This window comes from Triticum urartu, chromosome 7A (genome assembly GCF_056163025.1).
Source record: "Triticum urartu cultivar PI428250 chromosome 7A, HENAU_Tu73, whole genome shotgun sequence".
Taxonomy (NCBI): Eukaryota; Viridiplantae; Streptophyta; class Magnoliopsida; order Poales; family Poaceae; genus Triticum; species Triticum urartu.
Genome location: NC_141879.1, coordinates 743083380 through 743102553, shown reverse-complemented (window position 1 = coordinate 743102553; position 19174 = coordinate 743083380). Strand labels below are relative to the sequence as shown.

Sequence of the window (19174 nt, the reverse complement as noted above, 5' to 3'; positions counted from 1 at the left end):
TACTAAGGATGTCAATGGGTAGGGTATGGTGCGGGTAAAATAATCCCATACCCATACCCTTGTTTCTGATGGCGTAAAATCTGTCCATACCTACCGTTCATTTCACATTATAGAAACTTCACAGCCAAAAAGTTCACAAGAAGTCTACAATTACGAGAAGTTCACATCTAGAAGCTAACTAAAGTGACAAGTTCAATTAGTTCACAAATACACCTACTTCTCCCCCCTCGCCTGCCTCACATCCTTCTTTGTCCCCGGCTCGTCCCCGGCCCTCTTCAACCTCCTCAGAACCTTCTTCGGCGCCGGCTCCTGCTCGTCCTCAAACTCGTCCTCGGACTCGACAACGGTCTTGTCAACGGTCCTCTTTTGTTTCTTGTTCCATGCCTCCGGTGTATAATAGTTGAAGGTCTTCCTAGGCTTTAAATTGAAGTGGCGACGCTCAATAGGCTGACTAGGCTGACTAGGCTGAGGTGCATCATCGATAAACCCCCTCAGGGTGATCTCGTCGGGCGCCTGAAAAATAAGGAATATGTTTGAGTGGAATTGGATCTAACACGAAATTCAACATTCAGTTTGAGTAAAGATGAATCATAAATTGGTAACATATAGCCTGTTTGTGGAACACACCTCATAAAATACGAATCATAGCATCAACTTTGTAAGATGCAACAAGTGATGTTAAGTTCATAACTCTGTATGGTAATTGGTAATACATGTAGACGGTAACATTTGTTTATGCAATCACACCATGATAAATATTTTATATGAAAAAATTAAAAAATAAATGGTAACACAGATTTAATACCTCCTCTTCAGAAGCAGTGGAACTCGACCGGGTGGGCATGTCGGCCTCGATGGTACGGCAACCAAGAAGATGAGCTAAGGAACATAACCGAATAGCGCTACGCCGTGACATTGCGAAATAGAGATTTTAGTGGATTTGAACACAAAGCATGTAAACAAAAGGCTCTCACGACATACCTTAATAAACTCTCTAAGGACATTCTCAGAATTCCCACCCCGAGGTTGTGCGAGTGCTTGATCGGCTTCACTAACCTGGCACGAGATCTCAGTGCGCTATGAAAACAAACAAGTCAACAAAAGAGCTCTAGTTATGTTGATATGTCGAAAAGGGCAAAACTTACTATAAATTTGATCATAGGAGCAAATCCGGTTTGTGTGCCCTCTCTGATGAGCATGTTGTAGTTGAGGTTGGCAGTCTCTTCGAAACCTGTGGGCACCTCCAATATGCTCTTGTCATAAGCCGGCGGGCATAACTCCACACGAGACTCGCTAAGAATCCATTGAAGATATTTGTAAAATGTAGCTTCATCGTGCACTTGGCGATGTACTTGTCTGTTATTATTAGCCACCTTCACCAAGTAATTCCACTTCTTGATGTACTTTTCATGATATGACTCCCAGTTTCTTGATCTTCTTCTGCTTCATTTTGTCCAAGCTTCATATTAACAATCATAAGTATTGGCAGCCTGAAATAGTTTACAATGCTAAAGACAGAAGATGCACTCTCTCACCCGTGAAGCACGATATTCGTGTCCTTCCACTCCGGCGGTGTATCCTGAAATAACCCAAATTGAGTCATCACACGCTTGTGGAAGGTGGTGCTCGACTGCATATAAGCATATCAATGGGCACCGCATCTGCCAAAGATGTGATTCCTCTGTGCATTTCGGGTTCAACTGGAAATCGGGGATGAAAGCGAAATTGTCCTGCAGTCCATATGGCTGCCACGTCACCGTAACATAGTACAAGCAGGGAGCCAATAGAATAAATTGCTAAGGAAGACATGAAAATAATACTAAGAAAAAAAGAAGTATGCATATTAATGGAACGAAGCAAATGATAACTATTTTTGAAAGGACAGGTTTGGAGTTCCCCAAATACCACTCTTGGAGATAATTCCACAAAGATTAGTTTGTATTTAAGAGCGAGTGAATATTGACATTGCAATTATTACCTGCTCGGCGGTTAGCACGTCGAACTCATTGGTGTAGTCTATGTACATCCTCTTTTGGTCGCCGTTGAACTCCAAAACCTTGTCCCACTTGTACGCGCATGTAGGCTTCCATAGCGGGTTATCATGATCGTCCCAGGCGTCATAACGGATCACTTTCGGTCGTCCAACTGAAAAGTGTTCCCACATCCAAACTAAAAGTAGGACTAACGAACCACAAATGCTGGCATGATCTTTGCGCCTACAACATGCCTCATCCAACTGCACATAGAGGCACACACGGGACAATTAGAGAATGTTTGAAGATGTAATATAGAGAGAAAACTATGTACAATTGATTACCTGACGGTACAAGTAGGCCAGTGCCGCCAAACCCCAGCTTTGTTTACTATCCCAACCAGATAACGCCTTCAGCCACATCCACGGAGCGGTCCTACCACCACCATCAGCAAAAAGAGTCCTCGAGATCACATAACACAAGTATGCACGTGTATACTGTTGGACCATCTCCTCACTAGCATCGCCAGGGCACTGGCTAAAATGTTCTACGATCCAAACATAAGTCGCACCAGCGGGGACTCTGTATTTAGTTGGGTCATCCGGCACCGCAGGAACCGCACCGATAAGGTCAAACATCCTATCGCGCCAGTTAGCAGCATTAGTGATAAAATAGACAAGAATTCCCTTGATGGGAAGTGCAAGGATCATCGAAACATCCTGGAGAGTCACAGTCATCTCCCCGGTTCGGTGGTGAAAACTGTGCGTCTCCGGCCTCCGCCCTGCTTCCTGGTGCTTCTGCAACCCTGGTTATAACTGGTGGACTGCTTGGCCCTGCCCCTGGCGTGTTAAAAAGATTCATCGGCTCATACTGCAAAGGCAAACGGGACTGGTGCCTCCTTCGAAGAACCGCATTAGAGGCGCCTTGATCAAAGCTTAAGCGAAAAGCCTCTACCCTGATACGCTGTGACTCAGCATCCATCTGAGCCTGCATTGCATTGATATCATCTTGGGCCTTGGTCCTCTGTTCCCTACGCTTCGCAATCTCCGCATTACTCTCCGCTTGGTTCTCTCATGTGACCTCGGTCCCCATCAAGGTTGTCAACTCATTCCTCAACTCCAACATAACCTGAGTCGGTGGTCTGGTTGAGCCACCAGCACCAGCCGCCGCAGCCGCAGTCGAGCCAGATGTCATAGCTGTAGCTGTTGATGAGTTGAGAGCCGGTCATGTGCGAGCCATAAAGATAGCAGCCCTAGATGGCAGCTCATGGGGTCTGGAATACTGTTGCAATTAGAATAGCCCCAAGCCCGCCATCTTGAAGCTAGTAAATCAACTCCGTCTCTCCGGTAAAGGACTCATCACCTGAGTAGATGAGAGTCTCTCCTCGAGATACAGAGTCCTCTGCAAGATCAATGCCATGCGTGAAACCGACGAAGACATGCTTCCGGCCGGGTTGAATCGAGTGGGTTGCATGTTCCTAGCTGACTCGATGTGGTTGGTGGAGATGTCCGGCTCAGGCTCAGATCAGCCAATCTTTCCAATGAAGACATGAATTCCGCTGAAGGGGACCGGTACCCGTACTCGATTGAGTCGGCCTCGGGGCCCCAACCAGCGTCATCGATGTAGAGCTTGCCGCGACGACTCTTGGTTATCCTGCCAATGGCGTATCCCTCGATCCCTGGGAAAGAGCCCTTCAAGAACTCGAAACCATCGTGCGATGGCCCCACGGTGGGCGCCAACTGTCGTGGTTTTTTCACGGCAGATGCCCTAGTGAAAGGACTTAGGTGTGCAGCCATCGCTACTGTGACTAGCTTGAAGGGGTTGAATAGGACGAAAGACACGAGTTTACCTAGGTTCGGCCCCTCTGGATGAGGTAAAAGACTACGTCCTACTTCTAGTTGTATTGCTTGAGTATCGATTACAAGGGAGCGAATCTGCTTGACCTAGCTATCAATCGATTGTAACTTAAGTTTACCCGCCATAGGGTCTCGCCTTAATAACACAGGTCGAGGCCCTGGGCTTACAGGAGTCCGGGTCGGGTCACACTTCTGGACCGACCCTGGTTCTAAATCACCTTGCCTTGCTAGGAAAGACGCCATTGGGTGGCTTACAGCTTTAATTCGGTTCTCCACATAAGTTGCCTCCTTGGCTCAGTTTGGGCTCCTTTAGGCCTGTCTAAGGCTTTCTTATTGAGTCGCCAACATTTTAACCCGGCCCATCTAGGGCGGGTTATAACACAGGGTTATATGCCCGACACTACCAACATCTGGTCTCCGCGTCGGTAATGGTGTTTCCCAAACGTCGGTACTAGGTTTTTTCTACTAGTGGTAGCTGGATGTCCATTGTACTCAACCAGTGTCTCGGTGCGATGAATTCCGCCAAGAGACTAGTGGTGTCACCATGTGCAAGATCAATGATCCATGCATTATCAGACAAAGCCGCCCTGACGAAACTTCAAAGTCGCATTAGCTTGCTCGCATGTACTAGATGAAAGTCGAGGTACCAAATATGAGCAGTAAGCTTCGACAACATCTCAGATATATCGAACACCTCACTCAGGGGGATTTACTCAGAGCAAGGCTCCGGATGGTAACAACTCGCAGGTCTGAACATATTAAAGTGGAGAGATTTTGGACTTGGAACCGGAAGTATGAGGAATTTTGAGTCTTTTTGGACTTTGATCTCTCCGCATTTAGGAAGAAAAACATCTCCTCACAAGGTCTGACTCAGATGTATGCATATAGGTTGCACTAAAAGATATCCTGATTATATTTTCAGTGCCACATCTAGAGTGCATATATGTATCGATGGTCTATCAAACCCAATGTAACATGTAACAACCAAACATGTGACCTATAAAACATGATTAAAGGAGACGTTGATGATTTCGTGACGAGTTCCTCATACAAAAAAAACTCTAGATTTTTTACTTATGTATAGCTAATAATAAACTTGAAACTGCTACCAAGATATTTTCGACACCATGTGCTTTATAAATCTCTACCAAGTTATTTAAGGATAGATAAATATATATATATATATATATATATGTATATATATATATACACACTATATTAATGTGAGTATCCATCCATGAAAAATATGCATGTTTGTATTTCTTGGCAATTGAATTGAAATACCTGTTTAAGACATAATGTATTGAAATGAAAAAATATTAATGTGACTTCCAATAGTAATATAGCTCGCATGGTAATTTTCCACACCTTGAGCATAAAGAACAATATTACTAATCTAATCAAGTATTACAACCCAATCTCGAGAATAAATAACAAGTATAAAAGCTTTATATAAATATTGCGTTTGTTTAGACTTGGCGTGACTAAATAAAAAAAATATTGAAATTTAATAATATATAATTACTAAGCACTCAACCTACCAAAGTTTGAAGATGTATAATCACGCAACGCTACCGTCGGCCACAGTGGCCGCATGGTCTAGCGCCATGAGTTTAGCTGGGTGATGCTCGTAGACCTCGCCTGGTCAAATCCAAGAGGGACGTCGGCGCCACCATCGATCAAGGTTTTGGGTACCGGGCGAAAAATTCGGTTACCGCCCGGTTCCCGTGTTTCTCGCTACCCCACGAGAAAGCTGTATCCCGAGCAAAAAAAATTCGAATTTTTTGAATTTCAACGGTGATAGTCTGCTCAAGTACAGATAGAAACTCTTCTAAAACATGTAAGCTACTGTGGTCTGATGGTAAACATGGCCCTCCCACGACCTCGCATACGTGGAGGACAGACTGGGAGAACTTACCACTGCGCCAACAGCGACTGCGTGAACTAGTTGAGCTCATTACCTATATATTTCAAGCTCAGAAAATTTTGAATTCAAATTGCATTAAAAAAATTTGAGCGGTATTTCCTCGGAATTTCACGGTAACCGCGGTATCCGCGTTTCTCGCCCACCCTCGGTATTTTCTTGGGATTCGGTAGCCAAAACGTTGCCATCGATTCAGGAGTAGTTGCTCAATGATCTTAAGTTTAGAAGCCAGCGAGAACAATGGAAGTCTTGCCGGAGTCTGGGTGCGGGGGCGGCTAAGTACGAGATGGGTAGGGGAAGCTTCTCATGACTAGGGATAGGGTTCCGACGCTATTTCTCTCGATTGTGCTGGAGTTTCACCCTCCGTATTCTAAAAATGAAGGTTTGTATGCTTAAACAGGCCAATGATTTTAAAATACTTTGAAATGACATTTCATGATAACATTCGTAGAAGTCATGAAGCAAAATTAGGATTCCAAGACGCTTTCGTAAATAGTATTTTTGAACCATCAATTTTTTTTTGCCATGACTTCCAAGAATGTTATTTTATGATGAATTTTTTACAGCAACACAAAACATTTGTCGAATTTTGGCACCCTTGTTTTTCATTTTTTTATTTTTTACTAACTTTTTAATTTTACTATTCATCTGGGAGCATTTGAACTTGGGATCACATACTAAGTGACCAGCAGCGGCACAAACTGTACTGTAGGAGCACTATTAAGGGAGCACCTTACCGTTGAACATAGCAAGAGAAAAAAAGTTGGAAATGGTCTAGAGGTAGAACAGGAATCAGGGAAAGTCCAAGTAGTTTCAGACCTGAGAAATACATTATAAAACTTTTGCTTCTGGTTAGTACTACTACTTACAAACTATATTGTCGACATTCCAAAATGACCAACTCTTTGTACATATGCCAGACATTCGAGGACATGATTAACGGGATGCGGATGGACCTCTAGAAGCCAAGATACAGGAACTTTGATGAGCCCTACATATACTGCTATTACGTCGCGGGCACCGTGGGTGTGATGAGGCTTCCGGTGACGGGCATCTCGCCCGAGTCCAAAGCAACGGCTGAGAGTGTCTACGGTGCCGCTCTGGCTGTCGGGCTCACAAACCAGCTCACCAATATACTCAGGGATGTCGGAGAAGAGTAAGCCACCCACTCATTACCACTAAAATGCAACGGTCTTCCCTTTCTCTGAAGAACAATCATGATATGAGTATTAAAATAGGAATGTCTTGAAATTTTGTGTCTTTGCAATATTTCTTTTCCAGTGCGCAAAGAAGAAGGGTATATCTACGTCAAGACGAGCTCGCGGAGGTGGGGCTCTCCAACAAAGACATCTTCAAAGGAGTCATCACCGACAAGTGGAGGAAATTCATGAAGAGGCAGATCAAGAGGGCGAGGATGTTCTTCGAGGAGGTGGAGCGAGGGGTGACTGAGCGTAGGAAGGAGAGCCGGTGGCCGGTAAGTGCCCTAATACCACAACTTGAAAGCCAAAAAGAGCTACATATAGAGTTCTCATCGATGTTAATTATTAGTAACAACGAAGGAGCTATGTGTAGTTCAAAACCCGCAAAAAAAAACCTATGTGTCAAGGGGGGTCGCCGCCCCTCATGTATAATCATTGAAAAAAAATATTAGGGGCTCAAATAGAAGAAAGTATCACTTGAGTGATAATATGGTTTTGCATTGCAATTGCAGGTTTGGGCCTCTCTGTTGCTATATCGACAGATCCTCGACGAGATCGAAGCAAACGACTACAACAACTTCACCAAGAGGGCCTGTGTTGGGAAGGCGAAGAAGGTGCTGGCGCTTCCTGTTGCGTACGGGAGATCGCTGCTCTTACCGTATTCACTGAGAAATAACCCAGACCTAGAAGAAACAACAAAGCAAGATGAAGATGGTCAGGTTAGGCTAGATAGAAAGAAATTGGGTGGTGTCGCGACATCTGCCTTCGAGCTCTTCATCCGGTTAGTTGGATAGTCAATGCGGTGAATCGGCACATTCCTCTGCAATCAATGTTGACATGAAGGGCTGGGGAAGGAAGGGAGAAGAATACTGCAGCAAACCTCGATGGAGACCGAATGTTTACATGTATATTATTATTGCTAGAACATGTGCGTTTGAAGATAGAACAAGATGTATATATATACTCGTTGTCGGTCCTGAATTCGGAAAACAGGTATATTATTCTGTACGCGTATATATTCGAGCAATACAGTTTGGAATACAGAACTGAGAAAATATGACGCTGTTTCTAAACTTTAGAAGGACATAGCCCTCAAGGGGAACATTCAATGAATACAGGGGCGATGGGACATAGATCAAGGAGGTTCCTTAGGACTAGCTAGCTAGCAGTCCTCAAGAATAGGTTCTACAGTTACAATGGAAACACACGTTACATGTACTACAGGACAGTCACCTTATTACAACTCAACAGCAACTCCCAAAGCTAACCTCCCTCGGGGAAGTTGCCATTGAAGGAGAGCTAACAACCGGAAGCCGGCAAGCGCTCGCCTCGGGGCATAGGAGTGTAAAGGCCGACGATCGGAATCAGTTTACCGTATCCATGATTATTGCACACCCTGGTCGCCTGCCCTGATTGTACTTGAATTGCGAAGAGGCCTGCAACAGTGGTCACGAAAATGACATTTGCTCCCTCGGCAAAGCCCAACACATGCACCGGACATTTTGCACCCACTGGAGCACCATTTACTAGGGACAAACTTTCCAGGTAGATGATTCGGCCAGGCATCCATCGGGCATCCATCACCTCCCATGACCACAATTGCAGATGCGGATCCAGTTCTTCGACGAGTCCTAGTCCACCGCCCTCCGCCAGCATGAGGTTGCAAGTGGGTTCACCCTTAGAGTGGCAAGAGTGGTGTGTCGAACCAAGTCAGTCCATGCCTTGCCAGGTCATACTCCAGGATCAACCCACCACATGACATGAAGTACAAGAAAGACCTCCCAACAAGCACACTGGAAAAGTATTCGAAGTCCATGAGGTATTTGTCGCGCATTAAGGTCGGCTCGCCCCAGGCGCCAGTCTCGGATGAGTAGACGCATGCCGACGTGTCATATAGGTCGTAGCCAGCGTCTTCATCAGAGACGGAGAAGACAAAGACCACGCAGAATGGACCGCCGTGGCAGTCGTGGTGGTTGCACCCGTCAGCTGCGCAGAACATGGCTGCGGTGGTGTTGCCGAACTGGAACGCCACGGGGATAGGTACGCGCTGCTGTGCACCCGTGATTGGCTCCCACACCAGGAATTCCTCGGTACGGTCCTTAGAGAGGAACTACACCATCTTTGTGCTATGCTTAGGTTTGGGTCTTGTCCATCACATCATTCTCCTAATGATGTGATCCCGTTATCAATGACATCCCCATGTCCATAGCCAGGAAACCATGACTATCTGTTGATCAACGAGCTAGTCAACTAGAGGCTCACTAGGGACACATTATGGTCTATGTATTCACACATGTATTACGATTTCCGGACAATACAATTATAGCGTGAATAATAGACAATTATCATGAACAAGGAAATATAATAATCATTTTATTATTGCCTCTAGGGCATATTTCCAACAGTCTCCCACTTGCACTAGAGTCAATCATCTAGTTACATTGTGATGAATCGAACACCCATGGAATTCTGGTGTTGATCATGTTTTGCTCTAGGGAGAGGTTTAGTCAACGGATCTGCTACATTCAGGTCCATATGTACTTTACAAATCTCTATGTCTCCATTTTGAACACTTTCACGAATGGAGTTGAAGCGACGCTTGATATGCCCGGTCTTCCTGTGAAACCTGGGCTCCTTGGCAAGGGCAATAGCTCCAGTGTTGTCACAGAAGAGAGTCATCGGGCCCGACGCATTGGGTATTACTCCTAGGTCGGTAATGAACTCCTTCACCCAGACTGCTTCGTGTGCTGCCTCCGAGGCTGCCATGTACTCCGCTTCACATGTAGATCCCGCCACAATGCTTTGCTTGCAACTGCACCAGCTTACTGCCCCACCATTCAAAATATACACGTATCCGGTTTGTGACTTAGAGTCATCCAGATCTGTGTCGAAGCTAGCATCGACGTAACCCTTTACGACAAGCTCTTCGTCACCTCCATAAACAAGAAACATTTCCTTAGTCCTTTTCAGGTACTTCAGGATATTTTTGACCGCTGTCCAGTGTTCCATGCCGGGATTACTTTGGTACCTTCCTACCAAACTCACGGCAAGGTTTACATCAGGTCTGGTACACAGCATAGCATACATGATAGACCCTATGGCCGAGGCATAGGGGAAGACACTCATCTTTTATCTATCTTCTGCCGTGGTCGGGCATTGAGCCAAGCTCAATCTCGTACCTTGCAATACAGGCAAGAACCCCTTCTTTGACTGATCCATTTTGAACTTCTTCAATATCTTGTCAAGGTACGTACTCTGTGAAAGACCAATGAGGCGTCTCGATCTATCTCTATAGATCTTGATGCCTAATATATAAGCAGCTTCTCCAAGGTCCTTCATTGAAAAACACTTGTTCAAATAGGCCTTTATGCTTTCCAAGAATTCTATATCATTTCCCATCAACAGTATGTCATCCACATACAATATGAGAAATGCTACAGAGCTCCCACTCACTTTCTTGTAAATGCAGACTTCTCCATAAGTCTGCATAAACCCAAACGCTTTGATCATCTCATCAAAGTGAATGTTCCAACTCCGAGATGCTTGCACCAGTCCATAAATCGAGCATTGGAGCTTGCACACCTTGTCAGCATTCTTAGGATCGACAAAACCTTCCGGTTGCATCATATACAATTCTTCCTTAAGGAAACCATTAAGGAATGCCGTTTTGATGTCCATTTGCCATATTTCATAATCATAGAATGCGGCAATTGCTAACATGATTCGGACGGACTTCAGCTTCGCTACGGGTGAGAAAGTCTCATCGTAGTCAACCCCTTGAACTTGTCGATAACCCTTAGCGACAAGCCGTGCTTTATAGATGGTCACATTACCATCCGCGTCTGTCTTCTTCTTAAAGATCCATTTATTTTCTATGGCTCGCCGATCAACGGGCAAGTCAGTCAAAGTCCGTACTTCGTTTTCATACATGGATCCTATCTCGGATTTCATGGCTTCCAGCCATTTGTCGGAATCCGGGCCCGCCATCGCTTCTTCATAGTTCGAAGGTTCACTGTTGTCTAACAACATGATTTCCAAGACAGGGTTGCAGAACCACTCTGGTGCGGAACGTGTCCTTGTGGACCTTCGAAGTTCAGTAGGAGCTTGATCAGAAGTATCTTGATCATCATCATTAACTTCCTCTCTAATTGGTGCAGGCACCACAGGAACATTTTCCTGAGTTGCGCCACTTTCCGGTTCAAGAGGCAATACTTCATCAAGTTCTACTTTCCTCCCACTTACTTCTTTCGAGAGAAACTCCTTCTCTAGAAAGGATCCATTCTTGTCAACAAAGATCTTGCCTTCGGATCTGAGGTAGAAGGTATACCCAATAGTTTCTTTAGGGTATCCTATGAGGATGCATTTTTCTGACTTGGGTTCGAGCTTTTCAGGTTGAAGTTTCTTGACATAAGCATCGCATCCCCAAACTTTTAGAAACGACAGCTTAGGCTTCTTCCCAAACCATAATTCATACGGTGTCGTCTCAACGGATTTCGACAGAGCCCTATTTAAAGTGAATGCGGTAGTCTCTAAAGCATAGCCCCAAAATGACAGCGGTAAATCGGTAAGAGACATCATAGATCGCACCATATCTAATAGAGTGCGATTATGATGTTCGGACACACCATTACGCTGAGGTGTTCCAGGCGGCGTGACTTGTGAAACTATTCCACATTTTCTTATGTGTGTACCAAATTCGTGACTCAAGTATTCTCCTCCACGATCTGATCGCAAAAACTTGATTTTTCTGTCACGTTGATTCTCAACCTCACTCTGAAATTCCTTGAACTTTTCAAAGGTTTCAGACTTGTGTTTCATTAAGTAGATATACCCATATCTACTCAAGTCATCAGTGAGGGTGAGAACATAACGATAGCCACCACGAGCCTCAACACTCATTGGACCGCACACATCAGTATGTATGATTTCCAATAGGTTGGTTGCTCGCTCCATTGTTCCTGAGAACGGAGTCTTGGTCATCTTACCCATGAGGCATGGTTCGCACGTCTCAAACGATTCGTAATCAAGAGACTCTAAAAGTCCATCTGTACGGAGCTTCTTCATGCGTTTGACACCTATGTGACCAAGGTGGCAGTGCCACAAGTATGTGGGACTATCATTATCAACCTTACATCTTTTGGCATTCACACTATGAATATGTGTAGCATTACGCTCGAGATTCATTAAGAATAAACCATTCACCATAGGAGCATGACCATAAAACATATCTCTCATATAAATAGAACAACCATTATTCTCGGATTTAAATGAGTAGCCATCTTGTATTAAACGAGATCCTGATACAATGTTCATGCTCAAACTTGGCACTAAATAACAATTATTGAGGTTCAAAACTAATCCCGTAGGCAAATGTAGAGGTAGCGTGCCGACGGCGATCACATCGACCTTGGAACCATTCCCGACGCGCATCATCACCTCATCCTTCGCCAATCTCCGCTTATTCCGCAGCTCCTGCTTTGAGTTACAAATGTGAGCAACTACACCGGTATCAAATACCCAGGAGCTACTACGAGTATTGGTAAGGTACACATCAATTACATGTATATCACATATACCTTTCGTTTTGCCGGCCTTCTTGTCCGCTAAGTATTTGGGGCAGTTCCGCTTCCAGTGACCACTTCCCTTGCAATAAAAACACTCAGTCTCGGGCTTGGGTCCATTCTTTGGCTTCTTCCCAGTAGCTTGCTTACCGGGCGCGGCAACTCCCTTGCTGTCCTTCTTGAAGTTCTTCTTACCCTTGCCTTTCTTGAACTTAGTGGTTTTATTCACCATCAACACTTGATGGTCCTTTTTGACTTCTACCTCTGCTGATTTCAGCATTGCAAATACTTCAGGAATGGTCTTTTCCATCCCCTGCATATTGAAGTTCATCACAAAGCTCTTGTAGCTTGGTGGAAGCGACTGGAGGATTCTGTCAATGACCGCGTCATCCGGGAGATTAACTCCCAGCTGAGTCAAGCGGTTATGTAACCCAGACATAGTGAGTATGTGCTCACTGACAGAACTATTTTCCTCCATCTTACAGCTGAAGAACTTGTCGGAGACTTCATATCTCTCGACCCGGGCATGAGCTTGGAAAACCATTTTCAGCTCTTCGAACATCTCATATGCTCCGTGTCGATCAAAACGCTTTTGGAGCCCCGGTTCTAAGCTGTAAAGCATGCCGCACTGAACGAGGGAGTAATCATCAACACGTGTCTGCCAAGCGTTCATAACGTCTTGGTTCTGTGGGACGGGTGCGTCACCTAGCGGTGCTTCTAGGACATAATCTTTCTTGGCAGCTATGAGGATGATCCTCAGGTTCCGGACCCAGTCCGTATAGTTGCTGCCATCGTCTTTCAGCTTGGTTTTCTCTAGGAACGTGTTGAAGTTGAGGACAATGTTGGCCATTTGATCTACAAGACATATAGTAAAGATTTTAGACTAAGTTCATGATAATTAAGTTCATCTAATCAAATTATTCAATGAACTCCCACTTAGATAGACATCCCTCCAGTCATCTAAGTATAACATGATCCGAGTTGACTAGGCCGTGTTCGATCATCACATGAGACGGACTAGTCAACATCGGTGAACATCTTCATGTTGATCATATCTTCTATACGACTCATGCTCGACCTTTCGGTCTTCTGTGTTCCGAGGCCATGTCTGTACATGCTAGGCTCGTCAAGTCAACCTAAGTGTATTGCGTGTGTAAATCTGTCTTACACCCGTTGTATGTGAACGTTGGAATGTATCACACCCGATCATCACGTGGTGCTTCGAAACAACGAACTGTCGCAACGGCGCACAGTTAGGGGGAACACTTTCTTGAAATTATTATGAGGGATCATCTTATTTACTACTGTCATTCTAAGTAAACAAGATGCAAAAACATGATAAACATCACATGCAATCAAATAATAATAGTGACATGATATGGCCAATATCACATAGCTCCTTTGATCTCCATCTTGGGGCTCCATGATCATCTTGTCACCGGCATGACACCATGATCTCCATCATCATGATCTCCATCATCGTGTCTCCATGAAGTTGCTCGCCAACTATTACTTCTACTACTATGGCTAACGCGTTTAGCAATAAATTAAAGTAATTTACATGGCGTTTCTCAATGACACGCAGGTCATACAAAAAATAAAGACAACTCCTATGGCTCCTGCCGGTTGTCATACTGATCGACATGCAAGTCGTGATTCCTATTACAAGAACATGATCTCATACATCACATATATATCATTCATCATTCATCACAACTTTGGCCATATCACATCACAAATCACTTGCTGCAAAAACAAGTTAGACGTCCTCTAATTGTTGTTGCAAGTTTTACGTGGCTGCAAAAGGGTTCTAGCAAGAACGTTTTCTTACCTACGTAATAGCCACAACGTGATTTGTCAACTTCTATTTACCCTTCATAAGGACCCTTTTCATCGAATCCGCTCCAACTAAAGTGGGAGAGACAGACACCCGCTAGCCACCTTATGCAACTAGTGCATGTCACTCGGTGGAACCAGTCTCACGTAAGCGTACGTGTAAGGTCGGTCCGGGCCGCTTCATCCCACAATACCGCTGAAGCAAGATAAGACTAGTAGCGGCAAGAAAGTTGAAAACATCTACGCCCACAACAAATTGTGTTCTACTCGTGCAAGGAGAACTACGCATAGACCTAGCTCTGATACCACTGTTGGGGAACGTTGCAGAAAACAAAAAATTTCCTACGGTTTCACCAAGATCCATCTAAGAGTTCATCTAGCAACGAGTGATCGGATTGCATCTACATACCTTTGTAGATCACGCGCGGAAGCGTTCAAAGAACGGGGATGAGGAAGTCGTACTTGACGTGATCCAAATCACCGGAGATCCTAGCGCCGAACGGACGGCACCTCCGCGTTCAACACACGTATGGTCAGTGTGACGTCTCCTCCTTCTTGATCCAGCAAGGGGGAAGGAGAGGTTGAGGAAGATGGCTCCAGCAGCAGCACGACGGCGTGGTGGTGGTGGAGCACCAGTACTCCGGCAGGGCTTCGCCAAGCTCGTGACGGAGGAGGAGATGTGTTGGGGAGGGGAGGGGCTGCGCCTTGGATGTGCTATGCAGCCCTCCCCTCACCCCTCTATTTATAGGGAAGGGGGAAGGGGGCCGGCCCCCTCTAGATGAGATCTAGAGGGGGGGGGCGGCGGCCAAGGGGAGGTGGGCTTGCCCCCCAAGCAAGGGGGCGCCCCCTTTAGGGTTTCCCCCAACCCTAGGCGCATGGGCCCTAGGGGGAGTGGCGCCCATGCCCACTTTGGGCTGGATCCCTTCCTCATACAGCCCATAAGGCCATCCGGGAGAGGTGGCCCCTCCCGGTGGACCCCCGGAACCCCTCCGGTGGCCCCGGTACAATACCGATATGCCCCTGAACCTTTCCGGTGACCGTATGACAACTTCCCATATATAATTCTTTACCTCCGGACTATTTCGGAACTCGTGACGTCCGGGATCTCATCCGGGACTCCGAACAACTTTCGGGTTACTGCATATACATATCTCTACAACCCTAGCATCACCGAACCTTAAGTGTGTAGACCCTACGAGTTCGGGAGACATGCAGACATGACCGAGACGACTCTCCGGTCAATAACCAACAGCGGGATCTGGATACCCATGTTGGCTCCCACATGCTCCTCGATTGATCTCATCGGATGAACCACGATGTCGAGGACCTAATCAATCCCGTACTCAATTCCCTTTGTCAATCGGTACGTTACTTGCCCGAGACTCGATCGTCGGTATCCCAATACCTTGTTCAGTCTCGTTACCGGCAAGTCACTTTACTCGTACTGTAATGCATGATCCCGTGATCAACCACTTGATCACATTGAGCTCATTATGATGATGCATTACCGAGTGGGCCCAGAGATACCTCTCCGTCATACGGAGTGACAAATCCCAGTCTCGATTCGTGCCAACCCAACAGACACTTTCGGAGATACCTGTAATGTACCTTTATAGTCACCCACTTACGTTGTGACGTTTGGCACACCCAAGGCACTCCTATGGTATCCGGGAGTTGCACAATCTCATGGTCTAAGGAAATGATACTTGACATCCAGAAAAGCTACAGCAAACGGACTACAAGATCTTTGTGCTATGCTTAGGTTTGGGTCTTGTCCATCACATCATTCTCCTAATGATGTGATCCCGTTATCAATGACATCCCCATGTCCATAGCCAGGAAACCATGACTATTTGTTGATCAACGAGCTAGTCAACTAGAGGCTCACTAGGGACACATTATGGTCTATGTATTCACACATGTATTACTATTTCCGGACAATACAATTATAGCATGAATAATAGACAATTATCATGAACAAGGAAATATAATAATTATTTTATTATTGCCTCTAGGGCATATTTCCAACACCGCCAGCATGAGGTTGCAAGTGGGTTCACCCTTAGAGTGGCAAGTGTCTGGTGTGTCGAACCAAGTCAGTCCATGCCTTTCCAGGTCATACTCCAGGATCAACCCACCACATGACATGAAGTACAAGAAAGACCTCCCAACAAGCACGCTGGAAAAGTATTCGAAGTCCATGAGGTCCACGATGTGAAGTCCATGATGAATTCGTTGTGCATTAAGGTCGGCTTGCCCCAAGCACCAGTCTCGGATGAGTAGACACATGCCGACGTCTCATATAGGTCGTAGTCAGTGTCTTCATCAGAGACGGAGAAGACAAAGACCACGCAGAACGGACCACTGTGGCAGTCATGGAGGTTGCACCTGTCAGCTGCGCAGAACACGGCTGCGGTGGTGTTGCCGAACTGGAACGCCACGGGGATAGGTACGCGCTGCTGGGCACCCGTGATTGGCTCCCACACCAGGAATTCCTCAGTACGGTACTTTGAGAGGAAGAGGGTGTCACTACCGGCAGAGGGGCCGTCGGCATAGGTCCTTTGCCGTCGGCATAGATCTATGCCTACGGCTGCCGTCGGCATAGACCCGTCGGTGTAGATATCGTCAGCGTAGTCTTGTCAGACCGTCGGCGTAGTATAGCCGTCGGTGTAGTATAGCCGTCGGCATAGGGCCCTATGCCAATGGGCGTGGTCAGCCGTCGGCATAGTTTAGCCGTCGGCAGTGTTTTTCCATCTGACGGCAACGGACGACGCCGTCAAAAGCGCCGACGAGTCATGGGACGCCACGTGGCAGAGGTACTACGACGGCTTGGCTGTCGGCATAGGTTGGAATCTATGCCGACGGCCTAGCCGTCGGCGTACCTCTGCCACGTGGCGTCCCGTGGTGCGCCTGGTGGCAGTGCTATGCCTACGGCAAAGCCGTAGGCATAGATGGAATCTATGCCGACGACTTTGCCGTAGGCATAGCACTGCCACGTGTCTTTCCTTGGTTTCTCCTGGCGGCAGGGCTATGCCTACGGCAAAGCCGTCGGCATAGATGAAAATCTATGCCTACGGCAATCTATGCCGACGGCTTTGCCGTAGGCATAGATCTGCCACGTGGCAAGCCCTGGTAACTCCTGGGCTTATATATGCCGACGGCTTTGCCGTAGGCATAGTTTTTTTTTATTTTTTTATTTTCCCTGTTTTCTCTTTTTCAATTCATTTGACAGCATTTCAAAGCAGAATAATATGGAATTATGCAGAAATATGACAGTTCATCATCTAAACATACTCAAGTTCATCATCATCATCTAAACATAGTCAAGTTCATCATCATCATCTAAAGATCATCACCGGCGGAAGTTCATGAACATAAAAGTAGTGCAAGACATGGAACATCATAAAAGTAGCAACATGAAAGGCATGGCACGACGGCCACATGCACGGAATCATCATCGACATCAAGCAAGACCACCTCCGCCAAAACCACCACCACCAAGACCACCTCCGCCAAAACCACCACCACCAAGACCACCTCCGCCAAAACCGCCACCGCGGCCACCATCACTCTGCCAGATCGGAGTGACTGGGGTCGACGGAGCAGTAGTCGAGCCACCGGTCCCCTACATGTTTCAGAAAAGATTCTAGCGGTAAATATGATATGATAGTGTTGAATGAACGAGAACTAGTTTGCCAGTAGTTAGGCAAATGTACTAATCGGACCATCACTGCCTAGTGCCACCCATTCATCGAACGTGGGCACGTGTGGGGGTTCTCCCGCAGGTGGTGGTGGGGGTCCCATTTGTGGTGGATCCGTGCGGTTACTCCAAGATGCCAACATAGCTTGGATGTTAGTTAAACAAGCAAACTAGAAGGTCAGAATGAATGAAAGTGCAAAAATTTAGCTTGGTTTTAAGAGGGCAAAACTAACCGCCATCATCTGACGGTTGTAATCATCATTTGCCTTCACTCGTTGCAAGTACTCTCGCACCTCGAGATTCCTATGCTCGACAAAGGCCTTATATGCCTACATAATTTAGGTTGTTTCTAAGTGAGCAATGCTGAAAATGAACTGAGAATGCTAGAGAGAAAAAGATAAAGGGGAAGTACTTACAGCATGCTGGCGGGCTAAGGGAGTCTGTGAACGCCCCGTACTCTCTAACTGGCTCGGGTTGGTAGACCAAAGCCGTGTGTACGAGATCGAAGGAGTTATCAAGCCATCGAAACACGGATACCGGCCATGTGACTTCCCCTGGATGGCCACCACCGCCGTGTCGTCAATCTGAGACTGGGCGACTTCAGGAACAGGAACATCTGGATGCAACTTCTGATAGTGCTGAGTGTAAGACTCCAGGTGCTCCTCGGTCTTGCCGTAGTACTGGCTCTCGCCCTCCTTGGGATGACTGCAACATCAAACAGAAGTTAGCCATACATAAGAACATGACGGTAAAGAAGAACAAAAATGCATCATGCATATAGATATACCTTCATGGCCTTGAAGCCCCAGTGGTTCCTGTTTCCTTGGCCGTGTGTCCCGTCTTTTCCACGGTTAGCCCGGGCCTTGATGCTCTTGGCAGCAAACTCTGCATCGTCGCCGAGCCACCTATCCACCAAACTCGCCCATCCGTCATGCCTTCCATAGCACCAACGAGGAACAACCTATGCAAATTTTGGAAGCATGACATATGAGCACGAAACATATAGTTGACTGCTTGAAACAATGATAAGTTAGTAATAGTTACCATCATGAACTGCTCCCTATTCAAGGTAAGTCGTTGCCTCTGCGCTTGAGTTTTGGTCATCTTTTGTTGCAGGTAGATGTG

General features: G+C 46.2%; 1 protein-coding gene and 1 pseudogene across 1 annotated transcript; one reads left to right on the top strand and one right to left on the bottom strand.

The window, feature by feature from the left end:
• Window positions 1-213: 213 nt before the first annotated feature.
• On the bottom strand, window positions 214-2743 carry LOC125547150 (uncharacterized). Its single transcript, XM_087532945.1, has 8 exons — window positions 2318-2743; window positions 1980-2236; window positions 1536-1758; window positions 1353-1459; window positions 1146-1241; window positions 983-1077; window positions 806-908; window positions 214-513 (listed from the first exon to the last, which is right to left on the bottom strand). Exons 5-8 carry the CDS (start codon window positions 1197-1199, stop codon window positions 214-216), a joined length of 552 nt encoding a protein of 183 aa, XP_087389071.1. The 5' UTR covers window positions 1200-1241; window positions 1353-1459; window positions 1536-1758; window positions 1980-2236; window positions 2318-2743.
• Window positions 2744-6646: 3903 nt separating this feature from the next.
• On the top strand, window positions 6647-13367 carry LOC125523963 (phytoene synthase 1, chloroplastic-like; annotated as a pseudogene).
• Window positions 13368-19174: the final 5807 nt, after the last annotated feature.